The 27,764-nt window shown below is 43.7% G+C and overlaps 1 protein-coding gene across 1 annotated transcript in view; it reads left to right on the top strand.

The window, feature by feature from the left end:
* LOC116373038 (adhesion G protein-coupled receptor A3-like) overlaps positions 1–27,764 on the top strand; it is a 70,980-nt gene that overhangs the window by 8,298 nt on the left and 34,918 nt on the right. Inside the window, exon 5 of the mRNA XM_031821751.1 lies at positions 7,772–7,985. Coding sequence (XP_031677611.1) covers positions 7,772–7,985 — 214 coding nt within the window. The remainder of the gene's footprint in view (positions 1–7,771; positions 7,986–27,764) is intronic.

Genomic DNA, 27,764 nt, shown 5'->3' with positions numbered 1-27,764 from the left:
CTCGACCTTCGCCTCTCCCAAATACGTAAAGGAGTTGCAGCGATGGGACAAGATTGTAACTACCAATTGGATATCACGAATTTGGAGGGTAAAAAAGTACAATATGTTGTTGTTTTTTATAAACACATGTAGATTGCAATATCAACAGATGAGTGGTGTTAGTCCAGGAGAGGAGGATGTTAATGGTGTACTTTAGTACAGCAGCACATACAGTGGCTTGCGAAAGTATTCACCCCCCTTGGCATTTTTCCAAATTTGTTATCTTACAACCTGAAATTAAAATTGATTTTGGGGGTTTTGTATCATTTTATTTACACAACATGCCTACCACTTTGAAGATGCAAAATGTTTTTTTCTTGTGAACTGAACAAGAAATAAAACGAAGAACAGAAAACTTGAATATACATAACTATTCACCCCCCCCAAAGTCAATACTTTGTAGAACCACCTTTTGCAGCAATTACAGCTGCAAGTCTCATGGGGTATGTCTCTATAAGCTTGGCACATCTAGCCACTGGGATTTTTGCCCATTCTTCAAGGCAAACCTGCTCCAGCTCCTTCAAGTTGGATGGTTTCTGCTGATGTACAGCAATTGTAAGTCATACAACAGATTCTCAATTGGATTGAGGTCTGGGCTTTGACTAGGCCATTCCAATTACATTTAAATGTAATTTACACTCACGTGTTGCTTTAGCAGTATGCTTAGGGCCAAGGTGAACCTCCGTCCCAGTCTGAAATCTCTGGAAGACTGAAACAGGTTTCCATCAAGAATTTCCCTGTATTTAGCGCCATCCATCATTCCTTCAATTCTGACCAGTTTCCCAGTCCCTGCCGATGAAAAACATCCCCACAGTATGGTGCTGCCACCATGTTGTTCTCGGGGTGATGAGAGGTGTTGCGTTTGCGTAGACAGCGTTTTCCTTGATGGCCAAACTGCTCAATTTTAGTCTCATCTGACCAGAGTACCTTCTTCCATATGTTTGCAGTCTCCCACATGCCTTTTGGTGAACACCAAAAGTTTGCTTATTTTTTCTTTAAGCAATGGCTATTTTCTGGCCACTTTTCCGTAAAGCCCAGCTCTGTGGTGCGTACGGCTTAAAGTGGTCCTATAGACAGATACTCCAATCTCCGCTGTGGAGCTTTGCAGCTCCTTCAGGGTTATATTTGGTCTCTTTGTTGCCTCTCTGATTAATGCCCTCCTTGCCTTGTCTGTCAGTTTTGGTGGGCGGCCCTCTCTTGGCAGGTTTGTTGTGGTGCAATATTCTTTCTATTTTTTAATAATGGATTTAATGGTGCTCTGTGGGATGTTCAAAGTTTCTGATATTTTTTTATAACCCAAAACTGATCTGTACTTCTCCACAACTTTGTCCCTGACCTGTTTGGAGAACTCCTTGGTCTTCATGGTGCCGCATGCTTGGTGGTGCCCATTGCTAAGTGGTGTTGCAGACTCTGGGGCCTTTCAGAACAGGTGTATATGTCTTGAGATCATGTGACAGATCATGTGACACTTAGATTGCACACATGTGGACTTTATTTAACTAATTATGTGACTTCTGAAGGTAATTGGTTTCACCAGATGTTATTTAGGGTCTTCATAGAACGCACCACTTTTCCGTTTTTTACACTTCACCAATTTGGACTATTTTGTTTGTGTCCGTTACATGAAATCCAAATAAAAATCCATTTAAATTACAGGTTGCAATGCAGCAAAATAGGAAAAACGCCACTGGGGATGAATACTTTTGCAAGGCACTGTATGTCTTGTATTTGCTATTTATATCCATTATGTAATTTTACCATGTCTGTATACATTAGAGTATGTATACATAAAATCAAGGTCAGGCCTCGCTAAATCAACCTTGATCATTTCTCAGATCATACATTAAAATATACATTTATTGGCTCTGTTTATTGGCTTAGTTTAACCATGGATTGGAGAGATGGATTGGAGCCGTGCCTTCGCATTCTCACTATCTCTCAGTAAGGGTTGAGTAGGTTATTTTCTAAATGTAGTCTGTTACAGTTACTAGTTACCTGTCCAAAATTGTAATCAACAACTTTTGGATTTTTATTTATTTATTTTATTTTATTTATTTCACCTTTATTTAACCAGGTAGGCTAGTTGAGAACAAGTTCTCATTTGCAACTGCGACCTGGCCAAGATAAAGCGTAGCAATTCGACACATACAACAACACAGAGTTACACATGGAATAAACAAAACATACAGTCAATAATACAGTATAACAAAAGAAAACAAAAAGTCTATATACAAGTTAAGGAAATAAATAGGCCATGGTGGCGAAGTATTTACAATATAGCAATTAAACACTGGAAGAGATACTGGGGTGCAAAAGAGCAAAATAAATAAATACCAGTATGGGGATGAGGTAGGTAGATAGATGGGCTGTTTACAGATGGGCTGTACAAGTGCAGTGATCTGTAAACTGCTCTGACAGCTGGTGCTTAAAGCTAGTGAGGGAGATGTGAGTCTCCAGCTTCAGAGATTTTTGCAATTCGTTCCAGTCATGGGCAGCAGAGAACTGGAAGGAGAGATGACCAAAGGAGGAATTGGCTTTGGGGGTGACCAGTGAGAAATACCTGCTGGAGCGCGTGCTATGAGTGGGTGCTGCTATGGTGACCAGTGAGCTGAGATAAGGCGGGGCTTTATCAGAGACTTGTAGATAACCTGTAGCCAGTGGGTTTGGCGACGAGTATGAAGTGAGGGCCAACCAACGAGAGCGTACAGGTCGCAATGGTGGGTAGTGTATGGGGCTTTGGTGACAAAACGGATGGCACTGTGATAGACTGCATCCAGTTTGTTGAGTGTTGGAGGCTATTTTATAGATGACATCACCGAAGTCGAGGATCGGTAGGATGGTCAGTTTTACGAGGGTATGTTTGGCAGCATGAGTGAATCAAATCAAATCAAATCAAATGTATTTATATAGCCCTTCGTACATCAGCTGATATCTCAAAGTGCAATGTGAAGGATGCTTTGTTGCGATATAGCCAATTCTAGATTTAATTTTGGATTGGAGATGCTTAATGTGAGTCTGGAAGGAGAGTTTACAGTCTAACCAGACACCCAGGTATTTGTAGTTGTCCACGTATTCTAAGTCAGAGCCGTCCAGAGTAGTGATGCTGGACGGGCGAGCAGGTGCGGGCAGTGATCGATTGAAAAGCATACATTTAGTTTTACTTGCATTTAGTAGCAGTTGGAGGCCACGGAAGGAGAGTTGTATGGCATTGAAGCTCGTCTGGAGGTTAGTTAACACAGTGTCCAAGGAGGGGCCAGAAGTGGATCAGAGAATGACTAGCAGCAAGAGCAACATCATTGATGTATACAGAAAAGAGAATCGGCCCGAGAATTAAACCCTGTGGCACCCCCATAGAGACTGTCAGAGGTCCAGACCAGACCTTCTCTATCAGAGAAGTAGTTGGTAAACCAGGCGAGGCAATCATTTGAGAAACCAAGGCTGTCGAGTCTGCCAATAAGAATGGTGTGATTGACAGAGTCGAAAGCCTTGGCCAGGTCGATGAATACGGCTGCACAGTAATGTCTCTTATCGATGGCGGTTATGATGTCGTTTAGAACCTTGAGCTTTGCTCAGGTGCACCCATGACCAGCTCTGAAACCAGATTGAGTAGCGGAGAAGGTATGGTGGGATTCGAAATGGTCAGTAATCTGTTTGTTAACTTGGCTTTCGAAGACCTTAGTAAGACAGGGTAGGATGGATATAGGTCTATAACAGTTTGGGTCTAGAGTGTCACCCCCTTTGAAGAGGGGGATGACCGCGGCAGCTTTCCAATCTTTGGGAATCTCAGGCGATACGAAAGAGAGGTTGAACAGGCTAGTAATAGGGGTTGCAACAATTTCTGCAGATAATTTTAGAAAGAGAGGGTCCAGATTGTCTAGCCCGGCTGATTTGTATGGGTCCAGATTTTACAGCTCTTTCAGAACATCGGCTATCTGGATTTGGGGAAAGGAGAAATGGTGGGGGCTTTGGCGGGTTGCTGTGGAAGGTGCCGGGCAGTTGACCGGGGTAGGGGTAGCCATGTGGAAAGCATGGCCAGCCGTAGAGAAATGCTTATTGAAATTCTCAATTATAGTGGATTTATCGGTGGTGACAGTGTTTCCTAGCCTCAGAGCAGTGGGCAGCTGGGAGGAGGTGCTCTTATTCTCCATGGACTTTACAGTGTCCCAGAACTTTTTTGAGTTAGTACTACAGGATGCAAATTTATGTTTGAAAAAGCTTGCCTTAGCTTTTCTAACTGCCTGTGTATATTTGTTCCTAACTTCCCTGAAAAGTTGCATATGACGGGGGCTATTCAATGCTAATGCAGAACGCCACAGGATGTTTTTGTGCTGGTCAAGGTTAGACAGGTCTGGCGTGAACCAAGGACTATATCTATTCCTAGTTCTACATTTTTTGAGAGGGGCATGCTTATTTAAGATGGTGAGGAAGGCACTTTTAAAGAATAGCCAGGCATCATCTATTGACGGGATGAGGTCTATGTCATTCCAGGATACCCCGGCCAGGTCGATTAGAAAGGCCTGCTCGCAGAAGTGTTTCATGGAGCGTTTGACAGTGATGAGGGGTGGTCGTTTGGTCGCAGACCCATTACGGATGCAGGCAATGAGGCAGTGATCGCTGAGATCTTGATTGAAAACAGCAGAGGTGTATTTGGAGGGCGAATTAGTTAGGATGACATCTATGAGGGTGCCCGTGTTTACGGATTTGGGGATGTACCTGGTACGTTCATTGATAATTTGTGTGAGATTGAGGGCATCAAGCTTAGTTTGTAGGATGGCCGGGGTGTTAAACATGTCCCAGTTTAGGTCACCTAGTAGCACGAGCTCAGAAGATAGATGGGGGTCAATCAGTTCACATATAGTATTGAGGGCACAGCTGGGGGCAGAGGGAGGTCTATAGCAAGCGGCAACAGTGAGAGACTTGTTTCTGGAAAGGTGCATTTTTAGAAGTAGAAGCTCAAATTGTTTGGGTACAGACTTAGCCTGCAGAGTTCTGTATTACTTTCTATCTTTGCAGTAGATTGCAACACTGCCCCCTTTGGCAGTCCTATCTTGGCGGAAAACTTTATAGTTAGCAATGGAGATTTCAGGGTTTTTGGTGGTTTTCCTAAGCCAGGATTCAGACACGGCTAAGACATCTGGGTTGGCAGAGTGTGCTAAAGCAGTGAGTAAAACAAACTTAGGAAGTAGGCTTCTAATGTTAACATACATGAAACCAAGGCTTTTACGTTTACAGAAGTCAACAAATGAGAGCACCTGGGGGGTGGGATTGGAGCTAGGCACTGCAGGACCTGGATTAACCTCCGCATCACTAGAGGAACAGAGGAGAAGTAGGATAAGGGTACGGCTAAAGACTATACGAACTGGCCGTCTAGCACGTTCAGAACAGAGAGTAAAAGGAGCAGGTTTCTGGGCACGATAGCATAGATTCAAGGCATAGTGTACAGACAAAGGTAAGGTAGGATGTGAGTACATTGGAGGTAAACCTAGGCATTGAGTAACGAAGAGAGAGATATAGTCTCTAGAGATGTTTAAACCAGGTAATGTCATCGCATATGTAGGAGGTGGAACAACATGTTTGGTTGAGGCATATTGAGCAGGGCTAGAGGCTCTACAGTGAAATCAGACAGTAATCACTAACCAGGACAGTAATGGACAAGGCATATTGATATTAGAGAGAGGCATGCGTAGCCAAGTGAACTTAAGGGTCCAGTGAGTAGTTGGGCTGGCTGGGGACACCGCAATTCAGACAGTTAGAAGGCTAACAAGCTAACAGTTAGTAGGCCGGAGCTAAACAAGCTAGCAGCTAGTAGACCAGTGCAAGCTAGCAGTTAGCAGACCGGGTTAGCAAGCAAGCAGTTAGCAAGGGCTAGCAGTTAGCAGACCGGGCAGGCAAGCTAGCAGTTAGCAGACCAGGGCCCGGCAGTTTAGCAGTTAGCAGACCGGGTTAGCAAGCAAGCATATATCAGAGGCTAGAAAGTTAGCCTTTGGGGGGGGGGAGTTGCGATGGGGGTAAGTCTGTTTTTGCCTCTTCGTGCGGTGAAGTCGATAGACCAGTCATGGAATTAGTAGGGTTCCAAGTAGCTCTAGGAGGCTAGCAGTCCGATATTGTAGCCCTGGAGTATGCTTCGGTGGTAGCACAGGAGCCCTGGTCGGGCTAGCTTCAAGCTAAATTGGTGCTTGCTCTGGGATGGAAACGCTAGCCAGGAGTAGTCATCCGGGATTGCGGTTAGCTAGTTGTGAAGATCCAGATGAAAATGTTCAGTTTGCATTAGGAATCCGGGGATAAAAATAACAGGTCCGTTATGCTCTGGTTAGAGTCACGTTGTTCGAACTGGCGAGAGCTTTCCGAGCTGAAGGTTAGCTGATGACCGCTGGCAATGGTTTGCTGACTGATATCTGGTAGTTAGCTGGCTAGCTTCAGTTGAGGGATTCCAGATCCGAAGTAAATAGAAATACTTTAGGAAAACAACGCAGATCCACGCCACATTGGGTGAGGCGGGTTACAGGGGAGTATTTAGATGATGAAGTTAAGCATAATATTTTAAAGGATATGCGACGAAAAATATGTAAAACGATATATACAAGGGACACGACAGGACAAAGACGTCTGACTGCTACACCATCTTGGATTACACTAACTCAGTATCGTAATCTTATTTATTTCCCCTTAAGAGACATTGGAAGAAGACAGAACGGATCCATAAAACACATTCAGTGTTTCATCATAGTGGTTTCTGACTTGTGGTCAAACTTGCTCAGGTAGAACAAACTTACAAATTGAAATATCACTGAGAAAACAGAAAGCTATCATAATGTATTTTTTCACCAACATGGATTCAAAAGTAAACATCTAGTTTGTCTAAAGTATCTGTAACCTTATTACAATGTGTTTCCTTGTAACATAACTGATTACAGTTTTAAAAATTTAATCAGATTGCATGTAACTGATTTACATGTAATCACTTACTCCCCAACCCTGATCTCTGTCAGTTTTGTTGCATAGCATTTAGAATGTAGATGTAATGTAGCCGGAGATGTAGGCGTTTGAACTGAATGTATCAGCAGCCGTACATGGGAGAGGTTTACAATTCATGTACTGAATGGCCTTTCACACTGTACTGCTATCACTCTCCATTGATCTGAATGGAACTGAAGGTAGAGCGTTGCTTAGCTGGCTCCTTGGAGCATGTCCAAGGAAGTGTCTTTGTGTCCAATCGAACATGTTCCCTGTGTTCAGTGGAATTCTCAAGGTACCACAGCGAGCCAGTACACTGCAATGATCTCAGATCAGTATGTAGAAGTGCGTCCGTGCATGCAGCGCCAGGCAGTGCCAGCATTTTCTAAGCTTTTCCTAAAACTTTTGAACCCTTGACCTGCATTTTTATATAGCCAACATCCACAAAAATCATAATTATTATGGTAGTGACTGATTTGAATGACTGTAAATCCTCTATATTCCCCACAGCTTTTGTTAATTCTCCTGATTGATAATGTGTGTTTTTGTGTAAGTGTATTTGTGCATATTGTATGTTTATATTTGTGCGTTCACAATTGCAATACCGTATTACTGACATGATTTCAGTCATGGAGAATCATTCATTTTGATTCCCCTCCTCCCCTCCCATTCCAATACCACACCAGTCTCTCCTTCTCTCTGGATGAATGAGTTCTACCCTTCCCGTCCTCTACTCCTCTCCCTGACCCTCTCCCTGGTGTCTTCCTCTCCTCTCCAGATGAGCCTCTGGAGCTGCCCCTGTTTCAGCTGCTCCCGTCCCAGAGACAGGTGGTGTTCCGTGGGGACCGGCTGCCTCTGCAGTGCACTGTGTCCTACCTGGACCCTTCGGTCACGCTGCTCTGGCACCACAATGGCGATGTCGTCCACAGCAACGAGGAAAGGGGCATCTACGTAGAGGATACCCTGGTCCATGACTGCTGCCTGCTCACCGGGTAGGGGGAATCGGGGACGTGAGTGGAGAGCTAATCTCTCTCGCTCGCTGTGGCACAGACACACTCATGCGTTACATTTGTGCAATGCAGCACTCACTCACACACACATGCATGTATGAGCTGATGCGGTACAGTTTTGCAGTACACAACCACACACTCACAACACTGCATCTCGCTAACCATGCTCACAAGCACTAACAGACAATCGCACGCATCAGAAACACACTCTTCCCCTTCTCTCCCTTATTGTCGCCGAGATTTACCTTGTGTAATCGTCCGCCCTTGATAGGGATCTGAAAGGACAGGGACAGAATTGGGTTGACCGCGTGCCACTGCCTCTGAAAGCTAATCTGTGCCCCTCTCAGAACGTTTGCCGAGTGCTCCGGGAACGTTGCCGGAGTGCTTGGCGATCACAAGCTAACAGGAACAGTTGCTGACTCTTAATTACAGTGATAATGGGAGCAGCAATGCTGGTTTTCTCACATTTCGGGGCCTGTTGTCGCATTTCCTCTTCCTGTCTTTGTTTTCTCTCCATGCTGTTGTTACTGTTAGCTTGGCGGCAGACCTGGTTTCAAATACTATTTAATATCATTTAAAATACTTGATCTGTGCTCAATTAAGTTTGCCTGGCTTATTGGACCAATCAAATCTTCCCAAACCTGTAAAACCCACCCATCTGGTCCTCTAAGCAAGCTAAAGCAAACACTCAAAATATTGGAAAGATTTCAAATAGTATTTGAACCCAGGTCTGCTTGGCGGTAAGCAGGCTCATATGGAGGAGCACATTGCCATTGATTAGTTTAACTGCTGCTACGCTCTGAGCCGGGGGCTCTAACATAAATTTGGATGGTGCTGACAGAAATATGTTTCCCTGTGTCAACAGGGCCGGAATGCTTGCTGTCACGGTTTACATAGCACAAGGAATTCCATCTCTTTTCCCAGTTCTGGAAAAGATACCAACCCAGAATATTGTAGCTCCCACTGCTCACGATTTGACCAACATTGCCACTTGTAATTTATGATTTTGAAGTTTACTATTATGTTCTATTCTCTATAGCTTTGTTGCTGAGTTGATTATCTCAAAGTATGAGGATGAGTGAAAATATATGTTGCATGACCATTTATCTATTGCGCTTGGCTAACATTATTCAGTGTTACTCTTCCTAATTTGAATTTGTATTGATAGATTGTTCTGTAGCGGTCTGACAAAATGGAATGACTTAGCATTGGGGCGGCAGGGGCGGCAGGGTAGCCTATTGGTTAGAGCATTGGACTAGTAACTGAAAGGTTGCAAGTTCATATCCCCGAGCCGACAAGGTACAAATCTGTCGTTCTGCCCCTGAACAGGCAGTTAACCCACTGTTCCTAGGCCGTCATTGTAAATAAGAATTTGTTCTTAACTGACTTGCCTAGTTAAATAAAGGTTAAAAAAAACAACAACAAAAAAAATTGCCTCTCCAATGAGGTCTGTAGTTCACACCTGGCTGCTCATTACGAACTGGCAAATGGCTGTGGAACACTCATAGCTAATGGCAACTAACAGCTGTAGTGTTAAGTTGTGAATTTTGTCCATCAAGCTGCTCTGGTGAATGTATCACTTGTATATGTGAAGGGATTGGAGAGTGATTATCACATGCCTGTGTTCTCTACAGCATACACAGCAGAGCAGAGTGGCCTTATATAGATCCCAGTGTCCATTGTTAGGTGGTGTTCTGTTCTAATGGGTCTGTCATGCCAAATAGTGTCCTCTTGACAAAAAGTGTCCCCCCACTTAGTCACAATGGGACTCGATAATCAATGGATTTCACATGACTGGGCGAGGTCGTAGCCAATCAGAATGAGTTTTTCCCCCCAAAAAGGCTTTATTACAGACATAAATACTCCTAAGCACTCTTGAGAGTCTCACCTTTCTATAGAGGGAAAGGTGTAGCCCAAACTGTTCTGACACTACAGGGAGAAGTTGGAAGATCGGCGGTACTAACCTCAGATGAGTCCTGTGACGCTTCTGGGGGGTGTAGAGCAAAATGAACACCATCATGTTTGTCAGAGTCTCATATTTCCATATATTGGTCATACTAGTTTGTAGGCCATTTTCGGGATGGCTCATAGTCTGGCAAACACCGCTGTAGCTAGGCCACCTTCCACCACAGATTTCTCTTGCTTAAACAGACTTTGATGTGGCCTTTTTTATGACGCTAATTACAGTTATATGGTGCACGGTCATCGACTCTAGGGATTTTTAAACACGTTTTGTTGAGATAATAAGATGAAAACATGACTTTGAACTGCTTTTGGGTACCTTGTTAACATTTTAACAACATGAAAATTCATGTCTTAAACGGTTCTACATTTTTCGGGAAAATGGCGAAGAAAATGTGTAAACTGGACGTGAACTTACCTTTCAGATTGCAACGTGAGCTGCTATGCAGCTAGTATCACTTCATTCATGTGCAAATCAGTTCAATTCATACACTGGCTCGTCTGGCTGGCATGTGTTGAGCTCACCCCCCCTTGTCATGTCTTACTAAAGTAGGCTTTCATTAGTCCTATTATCCTACTTTGTTCCTATCTCCCTTCCTCCACCGCGTGGCATATAGGCATAGCTCAGTAATTCAGCAGGACACTTGTGGTTGAATATAATGCAGGACACAACAGACAGTTTAATCATTTTGAACCTACCTGTCAATATTTAAGATTGAAATATGAACATTTTACTATTTTTGTGGAACAGTTGTGTAGTGAAGTGGTTGATTTAATTTAATATACCCACATGGGTATGGGCTAAAGTCAACACATAAAAAAATAAAGAGCAATTTAGTTGAGAAAACAGAAGTATGAATGACAAGTAAAGTGCATCATATGAGAGGAGGATCCTCAAAAATATTTGGCAGAAGTAGTGTATGGCTGTTCTTTTTCATCTCTCAGTTCTGGTGTGTGGGACGGAGAGGAGGTGGGTTCTACGGGTGGTTCTGCACGTCACTTTACCTCCACAGGCAGCCAGTCTTGGAAGGGGGACTTCCAGGCACAGCTGCTCTCTTCGCTGTTGGAGAGTTTGCAGTGCTAGTGTATGTAGCGCATCTGTGTATCTCACTGTGCCTAGGATGATATGGCAAGTGCAGTTTCTTAACAGATTCGATTAAGCAACACGACAATAACAGTAGCTGTAGACAGCTGTAGATAATGTCATGAAAAGTGGGATCTTGGAGAGTGGTTGGTCATGGGTCCAAGTCTAGGGAAGGGATACGGTAGGCAGAATGGCAGAGCCCCTGGATCCTGGCGAACAAGAGCAGAGTACAAAGGAAAGGGGAGAAGACAGATGAGTAGGACACAGAAAGAAAAACACACAGGTTGCATATAGATCAGGGGTTCGTTGAGCAGAACACAACGTTTTGGAATGGTTAGATGTCAATATGTTATGTAGAACAAACATGCCTCTCCGACATGCACAGTGCCTTCGGAAAGTATTCCAACCCCTTGACTTTTCCCACATTTTGTTACATTTACAGCCTTGTTCTAAAATTGAATAAATATACTTTTTTTCTAAGCAATCTACACACAATACCCTATAATGACAAAGCAACAAACAAAAAATGTTTACATTTCAAACAGAAATACCTTATTTACATAAGTATTCAGACCCTTTGCTATGAGACTCAAAGTAGAGCTCAGGTGCATCCTGTTTCCATTGATCATCCTCGAGATGTTTCTACAACTTGATTTGAGTCCACCAGTGGTAAATCTAATTGATTGGACAAAATTTGGAAAGGCACACACCTGTCTATATAAGGTCCCACAGTTGACAGTGCATATCAGAGCAAAAACAAAGCCATGAGGTCCATAGAGCTCGAAGACAGGATTGTGTCGAGGCAGGGATCTGGGGAAGTGTACCAAAACATTTCTGTAGCATTGAAGGTCCCCAAGAACACAGTGGCCTCCATCATTCTTGAATGGAAGAAGTTTGGAACCACCAGGTTTGGAACCACCTAAAGCTGGCCGTCCAGTCAAGCTGAGCAATCGGGGGAGAAGGACCTTGTTCAAGGAGGTGACCAAACTCTGACAGAGGTCTAGAGTTCCTCTGTGGAGATGGGAGAACCTTCCAGAAGGACCACCATCTCTGCAGCACTCCACCAATCAGACCTTTATGGTAGAGTGGTCAGATGGAAGCCACACCTCAGTAAAAGGCACATGACAGCCCGCTTGGAGTTTGCCAAAAGAACCTGAGAGCCCGCTTGGAGTTTGCCAAAAGAACCTAAAGATTCTCAGACCATGGTCTGATGTAACCAAGATTTGCTTGAATGCCAAGCATCACATCTGGAGGAAACCTGGCACCATCCCTACGGTGAAGCATGGTGGTGGCAGCATCATGCTGTGGGGATGTTTTTCAGCGGCAGGGACTGGGAGACTTGTCCAGATCGCAACACTCACATATGCTGGGCTACAGCAGCTCCATCTTGCCCTCTAATAGGCTAGGTAGAATTGTCACCATATTGCTTATACCTTTCAAACCACATCAGGTCTACACAGTGCATAGGGTGTAAGGGCTAGGGTTTGATTTGGGATTCAGGGATAGGTTCTTTGTCAATTTGTCTTTCTTCAATTCCTCACATCCTTTCTCTTCACGTCCTTTAAAAAAAGGATTGTAGGAGAATGTCTGTGGATGAAAAATCACATAATTACTGACTGCTGTCACACAACTGTCATGCTGCATGAGAAGGAAGAAAAAGTCCTGTGCATGTGCACAGATGCTCACCATTATCTTTATGGGTGATGACAAGTGCAGCCATTTTCTTTTCCCTCACTTTGCAATATCTCACACTGCTGCTTGTGTTCACATCATATCACTGAGTCTGCGTTTAAGCATGTGCATTACGTCGATAAAGACATGAATTTACTCACTCATTTATCAGGAGGTGACTGCATATTACTCTTGATATTGCATGTTAAATTAAATTGAATCAGCATCAGCTCATTAGTAAATGTGTGGGACAAAAGAGAGAAGGGAAGCACTGCAGAGCAGAATACAAAGTGCCATTAATATTAGGATGACATACTGTACATAGAAATACAATGACATTATGTTGACACCACGAAAAATATGAACTATAAAGGCATCACTATAACATATTACTACATATTACTTCAGAAAGTATTCATACCACTTGACTTATTCCACATTTTGTTGTGTTACTGCCTAAATAAAAAAAGGACTTCATAGATTTTGTCTCCACCCATCTACACACAAAAGCCCATAATGACAAAGTGAAAACATGTTTTTACAAATTGATTGAAAATGAAATACACAAATATCTCATTTACACAAGCATTCACACCCCTGAGTGGATACTTTGTAGAAAAACCTTTGGCAGCGATTATAGCTGTGAATTTATTAGGGTAAGTCTATAAGAGCTTTGCAAACCTGAATTGTACATTATTTGCCCATTATTCATTAGAAACAAGCTCTGTCAAGTTGATTGTTGATCATTGCTGGACAGCCATTTTCAAGTCTTGCCATAGATTTTTAAGTCAAACTTTAACCAGGGCACTCAGGAACATTCATTGTTGGTTAGCGACTCTCGTTAGGATTTGGTATTGTGTTATAAGTTATTGTTCTGCTGAAAGGTGAATTTGTCTCCCAGTGTCTGTTGGAAAGCAGACTGAACCATGTTTCCCTTTAACACTCGGATTTTACCTGTATTCCGTTTCTTTTTATCCAAAGAAACCTCCCTAGTCCTTGCCGATGACAAGCATACCCATAACATGATGCAGGCACCACCATGCTTGAAAATATATAGAGTGGTAGTTAGTGATGTGTTTTGTTGGATTTGCCCCAAACATAACGCTTTGTATTCAGCACATAAAGTTAATTTCTTTGCCACATTTTTGCAGTATTACTAAAGTACCTTGTTGCAAGCAGGAGGCATGTTTTGGAATATTTGTATTCTGTACAGGCTTCCTTCTTTTTACCATCCTCAGTTTTCTCATATTTTAAAATCATCATCGGCTTCCTGGTGAAATCCCTGAGCAGTTTCATTCCTCTCCGGCAACTGAGTTAGGAAGTACGCCTGTGTCTTTGTAGTGACTGAGTGTATTGATACACCAACCAAAGCCTAATTAATAACGTCACTGTGCTCAAGGGATATTCAGCATCTGCTTTTTTTACATTTACACATCTACCAATCAGTGCCCTTCTTTCCAAGACATTGAAAACCTTCCTGGTCTTTGTGGTTGAATCTGTGCTTAAAATTCACTACTCGAATGAGGAACCTTACAGATCATTATATATAGTTGAAGTTGGAAGTTTACATACACCTTAGCCAAATACATTCAAACTCAGTTTTTAACCATTCCTGACATTTAATCCTAGTAAAAATTCCCTGTCTTAGGTCAGTTAGGATCAATACTTTTTTTTAAAGAATGTGAAATGTCAGAATATTAGTAGAGAGAATGATTATTTCATATTTTATTTATTTCATCACATTCCCAGTGGGTCAGAAGTTTACATACTGTAAGGGGGTGCGTAACTGATGGCACGGAAAGTCAGACGCAGGAGAGCAGAACTAGGTAATAGCCAGAGTAGTTTAATTGCAAAACCAACTGCATAAAGAAATAACCAACATGGGTACAAAACCTGACGCGCACCAGTAAACATGTGCACAAGCACTAACAACAAACAATTCCACACAAAGACATGGGGGGAACAGAGGGTTAAATACACAACAATAAATGAGGGAAATGAAAACTAGGTATGTAGGAAAACAAGACAAAACCAATGGAAAATGAAAAGTGGATCGACGATGGCTAGAAGACCAGAGACGCCAACTGCCGAACGTCGCCCGAACAAGGAGAGGAAACGACTTCGGGTGGAAGTCATGACACATACACTCAATTAGTATTTTGTAGCATTGCCTTTATAGTGTTTAACTTGGGTCAAACATTTCAGGTGGCCTTCCACATGTTTCCACAATAAATTGGGTGAATTTTGGAACCATTTCTCCAGACAGAGCTGGGGTAACTGAGTCGGTTTTGTAGGGCTCCTTGCTCGCACATGCTTTTTCAGTTCTGCCCACAGATTTTCTATTGTATTAAGGTCAGGGCTTTGTGACGGCCACTCCAATACCTTGACTTTGTTGTCCTTAAGCCATTTTGCCACAACTTTGGAAGTATGTTTGGGGTCATTGTCCATTTGGAAGACCCATTTGCGACCAAGCGTTAACTTCCTGACTAATGTCTTCAGATGTTGCTTCAATATATCCACAAAATTGTCCTCCTCATGATGCCATCTATTCTGTGAAGTGCACCAGTCCCTCCTGCAGCAAAGCACCCCCACAACATGATGCTGCCACCCGCGTGCTTCACGATTGGGATGGTGTTCTTCGGCTTGCAAGCCTCCCCTTTTTCCTCCAAACATAACGATGGCCATTATGGCCAACAGTTCAATTTTGTTTCATCTGACCAGAGGACATTTATCCCCATGTGCAGTTGCAAACCGTAGTCTGGCTATTTTATGGCGGTTTTGAAGCAGTGGCTTCTTCCTTGCTGAGCAGCCTTTCAGGTTATGTCTATATAGGACTCGTTTACTGTGGATATATATACTTTTGTACCTGTTTCCTCCAGCATCTTCACAAGGTCATTTGCTGTTGTTCTGGAACTTGGTCCTTCAGGTGTTTGGAAATTGCTCCCAAGGATGAACCAGACTTGTGGAGTTCTACAAAGAATAATTCTGAAGTCTTGGCTGATTTCTTTTAATTTTCCCATGATGTCAATCAAAGAGGCACTGAGTTTGAAGATAGGCCTTGAAATACATCCACAGGTCACCTCCAATTGACTGAAATGATGTGAATTAGCCTATCATAAGTTTCTAGCCTTGACATAATTTTCTGGAATTTTCCAAGCTGTTTAAAGGCACAGTCAACTTAGTGTATGTAAACTTCTGACCCACTGGAATTGTGATACAGCAAATTATAAGTGAAATAATCTGTCTGTAAACAATTGTTGGAATTAAAATGAGTTGTCATGCACACAGTAGATGTCCTAACCAACTTGGCAAAACTATAGTTTGTTAACAAGAAATGTGTGGAGTGGTTGAAAACTAGTTTTCTGACTCCAAACCTAAGTGTATGTAAACATAAACTGTATGTGGGGTCCAGAGATGGGGTAGTCATTAAACAATCATGTTACCCACTATTTGTTAACACAGAATGAGTCTGTGCAACTTATTTTGTGATTTATTAAAGAACATGTATACTCCTGAAATGATTTAGGCTTGCCCTAACAAGGAGGTTAAATACTTATTGATACAAAACATTTGAGGTTTGAATTTTTTATTATTTCCGACATTTTTCTAAAAACAAGATTCCAATTTGACATAGAATCTCAATTTAGTAAATTTTACATTCTCTCACGCTCATGATTAAAGACAGACCAAGGCGCAGCGTATGTAGAGTTCCACATCTTTAAGTCGGTGAAACTTCAAAACAATAAACCACCAACGAAACGTGAAAGTAGTGGTGCACATGCACAAACACAAAACAATATCCCACAAACACAGGGGGGGAAAATGGCTACCTAAATATGATCCCCAATTAAAGGCAACGATTACCAGCTGCCTCTAATTGGGAACCATACAAAACACCAACATAGAAATATTGAGCTAGAACACCCCCTAGTCACGCCCTGACCTACTACACCATATAGAACCAAGGGCTCTCTATGGTCTTGGCGTGGCATATTCAGGCTGGAAGATAAATATACATATTTTTTTAAGTCAAGGGGCATGAATCCTTTCTGAAGGCACTGTATAAAAGGGCTTAAACTAAATCACCACTATGTGGCAGTAGTAACACATTAATGACTAGGCCATTACGAATGACAATGGACAGAATATGACAAATTCCTATAAGGACATCGAAAAGGATGGGACCTAATAAAATTTCCAAAGTAACATGCGTCATCTTAGGCTTGACCAACTAATAATTACTAACCCTCTTAACAGGCCTGAAAGGGCACACTAACTTGCTATAATACCCCAAATATTATGCGTATGGATACACAAATATAATACCCAGAGTGTAAGAGCCTCATTGAACACCATATCCGTACCCGGCCCAGGGAAACAGTACAAAAGAGGCCATAACGGATTCCGGAGTCCCGAAGGAAGGCCGTGAAACCAGAAGGGAAGGCTATGCTAAGGATGGGGGTCATTGAAGAGTCCCACAGTGCATGGTGCAGCCCCACCGTGTTCGTGCCCAAACCGGACGGTAGCCTCCGCTTCTGTAATGATTTCCAGGGTGTGAACAACATAAGCTTATTTGACGCCTACCCCATCCCGAGGGTGGACGAGTTCATCGACCGATTGGGAAAGGCCCAGTACATCAGCACCCTTGACCTGACCAAAGGATATTGGCAGCCTCTTCCCGGGAGAAGACGGTGTTCGACACCAGACGGTTTGTATCAGTTCCAGGTGCTCCCGTTTGGTCTCCACGGAGCCCCACCCACATTCCAGCGACTGATGAACAGAGTGCATCGACCTCACCAGTAGTACGCAGTGGCCTATCTGGATGATATCATCATCCACAGCCAAGGTTGGAAAAAGCACCTGACTCGGCTCCAGGCAGTGCTGGACGCGCTCAGACAAGCCAAGGTTGACCGCGAATCCCAAGAAATGCAAACTAGGGTTCAAGGAGGTGGAGTACCTAGGGTATTTGATAGGACGGGGGAACGTCAAGCCCCAGGAGAGGAAGGTTCAGGCAGTACGTGACTGGCCCGTTCCACGCACCAAGACACGGGTCAAGTCCTTCCTGGGACTGGCAGGATACTATAGCCGGTTTATCCCCAACTTTGCAGCTATAGCTTCCCCCCTCACATATCTAACCAGGGCCCGCCTCTCGAAAACAGTGAAATGGACGGACGAGACAGAAGCGGCATTCAGCCGTCTGAAGGAAGCTCTGTGATCCCATCCGATTCTCGTAATGCCCGATTTCCAGATGCCGATGGTGGTCCAGACGGATGCATGTGATACGGGACTAGGGTCCATTCTGTCCCAGATACACGATGGGGAGGAGCACCCCATCATGTACATCAGCCGAAAGCTGATGCATAGAAAAAAAAGCACAATTGTTGAGAAAGTGTCTAGCGATGAAGTGGGCGCTAGACATTCTCTCAAATATTACCTGTTAGGTACCCACTTTACCCTGGTCACGGACCATGTTCCCCTGGTCTGGATGACCAGGGGAAAGTACACAAACAATCGGGGGGGCGTACAGCAGGTCAGCCACCAGGGGGAGACTCGTTGATGCACAAGAGCGTGTTTTCGGGTCCTACTGAGAGTAGAGCCACTGAGTTGCCTACTTTTAGCCCTAGTCGGCCAGCAGTAGTATATCAAGCACGCAAGAAAAATGAGCGTCACTTTTTCTATTGTCAGAAGGTGGAACATATGACTAATGATTGCTTCCTGCTAAAACGCAAACAAGGGATGCCTCTTTCTGCCAAGCCGCCAACAGGTGTTGCTCTAATTCGTACGGTTGTGAGGTCTGAAACGAAACAGGTGCCTCAGGGTAACTGTAGTTTGAAAGTCACAGTCCCCGACCACAGTTATGAACCATACATTTTCGAAGGGTTTGTTTCCCTAACGAATGACGAAGCACTTCAGCGTCCGGTTAAAATCCTTAGAGATACTGGTGCGGCGCAGTCGTTTATATTGTCTGATGTGTTTCCCTTATCCGACGATACATACTGTGGTTCCAGTGTGTTAGTTCAGGGTATTGAAATGGGTTTTGTCCCAGTGCCGTTGCACTTTGTGAAAGTACACGCTGAGTTAATCAGTGGAATATTCAGAGTGGGGATACGTTCTATGTTGCCAGTAAAAGGTGTTACCTTTATAATGGGTAACGATATTGCCGGAAGAAAGGTAAAGGACTGGGAAAGCAGGTCCGGAGTCCGGAGAGGAATCCAAGGACCCAGTGGAGTGGGGGGTCCAGCACGGAGTAGCAGGACTGACGAGACGTGGGACTGGAGACGGGTCAAAGTCAGAGCAGGCAGAACTGTAACGGAGAGGAGAAAGCTGTCAGGCATGGGTAAACAGGCATAACTTGAAAACAGGATCTAAGCAGGAACAAACGTCTAAAATGACTGAGCAGAGATTATGATCTGGCAGCGTAGAAGTGGCAGTGCAGAGTATTTGTAGAGGTCTTGTTTATGGAATAGGTTGCAGCTGGTGGGGATCTGCTCTACCTCCTGCACACCTGTCTCTACCCACACAATCACACACACACACAGAGAGGGAGGAAGAGGGAGAGAGAGCACTGGAAGAGTGGCAGCCGGTTAGGATGAGAAGTTGAGGGCAGATGTAACAACACTCAAAGAGGTGCAATGGTCACTTAGCCAGTTATGGAGGGCTAAAGGTCTGCTGAAACGTTCAATGCCATGATTTAGGAAGGACATAGTGCCAGATATTATGGGGCAGGACACCTACAACACCAGGTGTCGCAGGAAGGCCAAAAAGTTAATCAGGGACCAACCGAGCTACGGCCTGTTCTCCCGCTTCCATCACTGTGACGTGGGCAGTACAGGAGCATCATGTCTAAAACTAACAGACTGGCCAACAGCTTCTACCCCCAGACCATCAGTCTTCTGAATAGACACTACTAGTCAGCTACCTGCTCCCCCTGTCCCCCTCCTGCCCCCCCTCCCCAGTAACCTGTAACTTGATAGCATTCTCCCCAGTCTTTTGACTGCACTCGCCTCCATTTCCAGGCAACTCTCTCTCCGCATGCCTCATAACAATCAGAACATAGCAACCAGCATAGGAACGAATGCTATCGATTTTTTTATTTCATTACATAGCCAGGCAGAATTTGTCAAGTTTTAGCAACGGCCCTAGCAACGGGCGCTGATAGCTTATCGAGTCCCATTGTGACACAGGGGGGACACTTTTTGTCAAGTGGACACTATTTGGCATGACAGGCACTCCTTATGCAATCTAACTAAATTAAGTGGCTCTGGGTTGATTTGGTGTTTTGTGACATTCATCAGTGTTAGCCAAGCCCTCTGACCTCTCACAGCAACACACACACGCTTCAGGAACACACTCTAGCAACATGCGCACACACATGCGCTCATGCACACACACATGCATACACGCAGCTGCAGAGACACACACAAATACACAATCTCCAGTAACACACACACACAAACGTGAGGGGAGAGCTAATCGCTCTCGCTCGCTGTCGCACAGACACATTCAGTAGTACACACATGCGCGTGCACTCACGCGTTTCAGTTGTGCAGTGGAGTTGTGCAGTACACACACACACACGCATACATGTACGTTGTGCAGTACACACACACACAAACACATCCTCACATCACTGACATCGCTGCATCTCGATAACCATGCTCACGTGCACTGACAGGCGATCGCACACATCTGTGCACATACACTCTCACACTCCCAATGATCCTTTTCCACCATTGCGTCCCAGAGCGGAATGTGATGGATTTTTTTGTCTCATTCTAATTCTGATTAGGCCTCACAATTAGCCAACATTTTCCCTTGTATATACAAATTATGCAATTTTCTCCCTCCAAGTGGAACCTATATGGTAATGTTGCACTTGGCAGCCAATGGTTCAGTCAAGCTGTCCCAGCAGCACGAGAAAAGCAAGCTGGAACTGAGGAACTGCATTGGTTCGCACTGTAGACTGTTGAGTGTATAAAATGGCAGTCCAACAAAAACGCCACTCTCAACCCAGTCTGAACCTCACCTCTACCCTGCTTCTATATCATCAAGTGTGTCGACAGACAAGCAGGGAATTAGAGAGAGGGGGAATGTCTGGCCCTGGTGCTCTCATTAAATAAAGGATCAGAGATTAGTAATGCTCTGGCCTCTCCACCATGCCAGGAGCAAGGTCCATGTCAATGCCAGTTTAACTACGTGAGGTCATATTTGTAGTCATTATGCTCTTTTTGTTGATGGAGTTAACCTTTAAATAATGTCTTCGGAGTTGTGTATGTGTGTAGCCCTGTATGGAGAGGAAAGTTTAAACCCCCCACTGTGTTATTTAAGGAATAAGGCACAAGGGGTTGTGGTATATGGCCAATATAAGATGGCTAAGGGCTGTTCTTATGCGCGACGCAACGCGGAGTGCCTGGATACAGCCCTTAGCCGTGGTATATTGGCCATATACCACAAACCCCCGAGGTGCCTTACTGCTATTATAAACTAGTTACCAACGTAATTAGAGCAGTACAAATAAATATTTTGTCATACCCGTGGTATACGGTCTGACATACCACATCTGTCAGCCAATCAGCATTCAGGGCTCGAACCACCCAGTTTATAATTGAACTTAAACCCCACCAATAAGTCATATTGAATCTGGATTTTATGATCTCTACTAAGGTGATCCCAAAATGTTTTCACAGCTTTTCTCTCACCTCAATTGAGCGTAGGCACAAGGCAAAGTTGCCCATACTTCATTCTTCAGAGGGTGCCATGCTACACAATGTGTAAGTGTAAACATTAAGGATATGTTACGTCGTCTTGCTGTCACTGTCTACTATGGTAAAGCACTCTGGTGCTGGGAAAAGTGTATGTGTGTTTGTGCGTGCGTGTGATTTTGTGTCTGTGCACAGGTGTGCATGTGTTGTATGCATGTGCAAGCATCTACAGTGGGGCAAAAAAGTATTTAGTCAGCCACCAATTGTGCATGTTCTCCCACTTAAAAAGATGGGAGAGGCCTGTAATTTTTATCATATATACACTTCAACTATGACAGACAAAATGAGAAAAAAAATCCAGAAAATCACATTGTAGGATTTTTAATGAATTTATTTGCAAATTATGGTGGAAAATAAGTATTTGGTCAATAACAAAAGTTCATCTCAATACTTTGTTATATACCTTTTGTTGGCAATGACAGAGGTCAAACGTTTTCTGTAAGTCTTCACAAGGTTTTCACACACTGTTGCTGGTATTTTGGCCCATTCCTCCATGCAGATCTCCTCTATGTGTGCGTGTGCCATGCATGTGTGTGTGTGTGTGTGTGTGTGTGTGTGTGTGTGTGTGTGTGTGTGTGTGTGTGTGTGTGTGTGTGTGTGTGTGTACACTGTATATATAATTTAGACTCCGCTCAAAGGCACTGAATGATAAGATCCTCCATTTCCATATTTCATTCAGATTCAGATGTGTGTGTGTGTGTGTTTTACTATTTTCTACATTGTAGAATAATTGTGAAGATATCAAGCTATGAAATAACACATGTGGAATCATGTAGTAACCAAAAAAGTGTTAAACAAATCAAAATATATTTTATATTTGACATTCTTCAAAGTAGCCACCCTTTGCTGTCACACCCTGATCTGTTTCACCAGTCTTTGTGATTGTCTCCACCCCCCTCCAGGTGTCACCCATCTTCTCCATTATCCCCTGTGTATTTATACCTGTGTTCTCTGTTTGTCTTTTGCCAATTCATCTTGTTTGTTCAAGCCAACCAGCATTTTGTGTCTCAGCCCCTACTTTTTCAGTCTCTCTTTTCTCACCCTCCTGGCTTTGACCCTTGCCTGTCCTGACTCCGAACCCGCCTGCCTGAACACTCTGCCTGCCCCTGAGCACCCGACCTGTACCTTTGACCCCCTCTAGATTACCGACCTCTGCCTTACCCTGAGCCTGCCTGCCGCCCGGTACCGTTGCCCCACCTCTGGTTTACTGACTCCTGCCTGCCTTGAAGTTCTTCCAAGATGGCGCAGCAGTAAGAAGTGTTTGTTTTCGAACCATGTAAATATTTAGTTTTTTTCTTTTTTTTTTGTGTACATTTCATTATTTCAATCTCTTTTTTCAATTTTCGAATAAAATATACCTTCCTGCAACCCACCTTCCCCAATGTGGTACAGATCTGCAATTTTTTTAGACCTTATAACTGGAACCTTCATCAGAAGCTAACCAGCTAATTAGCTATTTAGTCATTGTTAGCCACTGCTAGCGGTCTTTACCTTTAGCTTGGACACCAACCGCTTTAGCCAGGACAGCCCGGAAAATACCTGCCAGTTTGCACAGCACGATATCAGCCCTGAGCATATTGGACTGCTTCCCCCACTACATAACTTAATTCCTGCCACAAGCTCTGGACCATTACACAGGATCTTCGTAGCTAGCTAGCTGCTACCGAGTGGCTACTGCGGCTAACGCCCTTGTCCAGAAGCATGCATGAGTTAGCCTCGAGCTAGGCCCATCTCCCGGTTAGCAAACGAAGTACACCAACTACAATACTTTTCTTGCCAGCTGGCCTGGACCCTTTGTCGACACGGAGCCCCGCCGATCCATCATGACTGGTCTGCTGACGTAATTCGGCCGATGTGCTCTCAACTGGCTACTGCGTCTTGGATGTTGGTGGTGATCCATCTGCAAGTCCCGGCCCGCTAGCTTCCTGAACGCCGTGTCTCCCGCTCGCCTAGCGTAGTAATCGACTACCAAACGGCTCCCTGTTTCATCTATTGCTGTTCATTGGACCCTATGCTCTCTCGGCTACACAGCCGATGCCAGCTGGACTGTTCATTAACAGGGTACTTCATTTTGTTTATCTGTCGGCCCCAGCCCCTAACTCAGGCCCTGTGTGTAGCTAACTGACCCTCTCTGCCCATTCATCGCCATTTACCCATTGTTGTTGTCCTAGCTGTTTACCCGTTGTCTCACCCGTTGCTGTCTTACCTCTCCCAATCAACACCTGTGATTGCTTTATGCCTTTCTCTAATGTCAATATGCCTTGTCTACTGTTTAGGGCAGCTTTCATTGTTTTATTTTACTGAAGAGCCCCTAGTCCTGCTCAACATAGCAGCATAGCCTCAGATAGCCCCCTTGTATAGGCACCTTAACATACCCCTGTCTGTACATTATGCCCTGAATCTATCCTACCACGCCCAGAAACCTGCTCCTTTTTTCTCTGTTCCCAAAGCACTAGACGACCAGTTCTTATAGCCTTTAGCCGTACCCTCATCCTGGTGATGTAGAGGTTAACCCAGGCCCTCTGTCACCAGGCGCTATCATTTGTCGACTTATGCAACTGTAAAGGCCTTGGGTTCATGCATGTTAACATCATAAGCCTGCTCCTTAAGTTTGCTTTATTCACTGCTTTAGCACACTCCGCCAGCCCTGATGTTCTAGCCGTGTCTGAATCCTGACTTAGGAAGGCCACCAAAAATTCTGAAATTTCCAACCCCAATTACAACATTTTTCATCAAGACAGAACTGCTAAAGGGGCTGGAATGCAAATCTACTGTAGAGAGCCTGCAGAGTTCTGTCATACTATCCAGGTCTATGCCCAAACAGTTTGAGCTTCTACTTTTAAAGATCCCTCTCTCCAGAAACAAGTACCTCACTGTTGTCGCTTGTTATAGACCCCCTCAGCTCTTAGCGGGATCGTGAATACAGCCTCAAGCTCATTACCATAACGCAACGTTAACTATTCATGAAAATCGCAAATGAAATGAAATTAATATGCTAGCTCTCAAGCTTAGCCTTTTGTTAACAACACTGTCATCTTAGATTTTCAAAATATGCTTCTCAACCATAGCAAAACAAGCATTTGTGTAACACCTAGCGCACCTAGCGTAGCATTTAGCTTTAGCATTAGCAGGCAACATTTTCACAAAAACCAGAAAATCATTCAAATAAAATCATTACCTTTGAAGAACTTCAGATGTTTTCAATGAGGAGACTCTCAGTTAGATAGCAAATGCTCAGATTTTCCTGAAAGATTATTTGTTTAGGAGAAATTGCTCCGTTTGGTGCGTCACGTTTGGCTACCAAAAAAAAACGAAAATTCAGTCTTCAAAACGCATAACTTTTTTCCAAATTAACTCCATAATATCGACTGAAACATGGTAAACGTTGTTTAGAATCAATCCTCAAGGTGTTTTTCACATATCTCTTCATGATATATCGTTCGTTGAAAGCCTCCTCTCTCCTCTCAATCACTGGATGACTGCGTGCAGCTTGTAGATTACGCACCAATTTAGACAAAGGACACTGGGCGGACCCCTGGTAAATGTAGTCTCTTATGGCCAATCTTCCAATGATATGCCTACAAATACGTCACAATGCTGCAGACACCTTGGAGAAACGATAGGAAGGGCAGGCTCATTCCCGGCGTATTCACAGCCATATAAGGAGACAATGGAAAACAGAGCTTCAAAAATTCTGCCCATTTCCTGGTTGAAGTTTTATCTTGGTTTCGCCTGTAGCATGAGTTCTGTGGCACTCACAGATAATATCTTTGCAGTTTTGGAAACCTTAGAGTGTTTTCTTTCCAAAGCTGCCAATTATATGCATAGTCGAGCATCTTTTCGTGACAAAATATTGCGCTTAAAACGGGTACATTTTTTTATACATAAATTAAAAGAGCGCCCCCTATATCCAAGAAGTTAAAAGTTCCTTTGTAGAATTTCTTTCCTTAATGTTTGAGCCAATCAGTTGTGTTGTGACAAGGTAGGGGTGGTATACATAAGAGCCCTATTTGGTAAAAGAATAGCTCAAATAAGCAAAGCGAAACAACAGTCCATCATTACTTTAAGACATGAAGGTAAATCAATCCGGAAAATTTCTGCAGTTGCAAAAACCAAGCGGCATGATGAACCTGACTCTGAGGACCGCCACAGGAAAGGAAGACCCAGAGTTTCCTCTGCTGCAGCGGATAAGTTCATTAGAGTTACCAGCCTCAAATTGCAGCCCAAATAAATGCTTCGCAGAGTTTCAAGTAACAGACAAACCTCAACATCAACTGTTCAGAGAAGACTGCATGAAGCAGGTGTTCATGGTTGAATTGCTGCAAAGAAACCACTACTAAAGGACACCAATGAGAAGAAGAGACTTGCTTGGGCCAAGAAACACGAGCAATGGACATTAGACTGGTGGAAATCTGTCCTTTAGTCTGATGAGTTAAAATTTTAGATTTTGGTTACAACCACTGTGTCTTTGAGATGCAGAGTAGGTGAACGGATGATCTCTGCATGTGTAGTTCCCACCGTGAAGCAAGGAGGAGGTGTGATGGTGTGGGGGTGCTTTGCTGGTGACATTGCCAGTGAGTCATTTAGAATTCAAGGCACACTTAACCAGCATGGCTACCAAAGCATTCTGCAGCGATACTCCATCCCATCTGGTTTGCACTTAGTGGGACTATCATTTGACCAAGAAGGAGAGTGATGGAGTGCTGCATCAGATGACCTGGCCTCCACAATCCCCCGACCTCAACCCAATTGAGATGGTTTGGGATGAGTTAGAGTGAAGGAAAAGCAGCCAACAAGTGCTCAGCATTCCAGGTGAAGCTGGTTGAGAGAATGCCAAGAGTGTGCAAAGGTGTCATCAAGGCAAAGGATGGCTACTTTGAAGAATCTCAATATAAAATATATTTAGGTTTTTTTAACACTTTTTTGGTTACTACATGATTCCATATGTGTTCTTTCATAGTTTTGATGTATTCACTATTATTCTACAATGTAGAAAATAGTAAAAAAATAAAGAAAAACACTTGAACGAGTAGGTGTGTCCAAACTTTTGACTGGTACTGTATATATAGCCCAGGCTGCTGCAGACTGAATAATGTTGCCAGGCTAAATTCCCAGTAACTATTGCTAGCAGCGGACATGGGACCAGTGTGTGAATCATGCCCCATTAATCAAACAATTGAAAGCCCTGCAGCTAGCTTCGGAGGTATCTTTCTTAATACCCTCCATTTTTAATCACCCTAATCTGCCGCTGAATGAAAGACCTGGGATAAACATTAGCTGCAGACAGGGAACAGAGAGGAAAAGCTCTGCCTCGTTCTCTCTGTCTTTCTCTCTATCTGCTTCTCTCTCTCTCCCTCTCTCTATTTCTCACCCTGCTCCCCATTTTCTTATTTTCTCCCAACCACATTCTTTCCCACTCCACGCATTTTCACCTTTTGAATTCCTCCCATTTCTATTCCTAACTTTTCTTTCTCCTCATCCCTTGATTTTTCTTCACAACTCTCCTCAAGCTGATTGGCTCTTGGACTTTTTCTGGCACTGTGTTCTCCACAGGCATCAGTAGCCATGGAGACAAGAGTTAATTGTCTTAGTACTTTCCAGTTCATCAATTGATTGGTAGGCAGTTAGGTTAAACTAGCACATGAAAGAATGTTCTGAGCTGGCCAGAGGGAGTTGAAATTCTGATTGTCAGAGGGATAGTAGGTTAGTTGATGGCATTACATAGACAAAACTGTAGATAGTGGCAAACTGAGAGAGCAGAGAATTACATTTTTGCACATAAAAACTTTGGTGGGTTTACACTGTCACAACATGTTTTATCGATGTACACCATGCAAAGAAATATACAAACAGCTCCCTTTTAAACTACATTTTTCAATCAGAAGATCCTTGTATGAATAGTGTTCTTACCTGGGCCCTATATCCTGTGGTCATGTCACCGCTCATCACTGTCAAATGCTCCCTTAGACACTTCAGCGAGCAGGCCTTTCTAATCAACCTGGCCCGGGTATCCTGGAAGGATATTGACCTCATCCCGTCTGTAGAGGATGCCTGGTTGCTCTTTAAAAGTGCTTTCCTCACTATCTTAAATAAGCATGCCCAATCCCAAAAATGTAGAACTAAGAACAGATATAGCCCTTGGTTCACCCCAGACTTGACTGCCCTTGACAAGCACACAAACATCCTGTGGCATACTGCATTAGTATCGAATAGCCCCCGCGATATGCAACTTTTCAGGGAACCAATGTACACAGTCAGTTAGGAAAGCTAAAACTAACTTTG

This window comes from Oncorhynchus kisutch, linkage group LG4 (assembly GCF_002021735.2).
Source record: "Oncorhynchus kisutch isolate 150728-3 linkage group LG4, Okis_V2, whole genome shotgun sequence".
Lineage (NCBI taxonomy): Eukaryota > Metazoa > Chordata > Actinopteri > Salmoniformes > Salmonidae > Oncorhynchus > Oncorhynchus kisutch.
The sequence above is the reverse complement of the archived record's forward strand: the minus strand, read 5'-3'. Positions and strand labels throughout refer to the sequence as shown.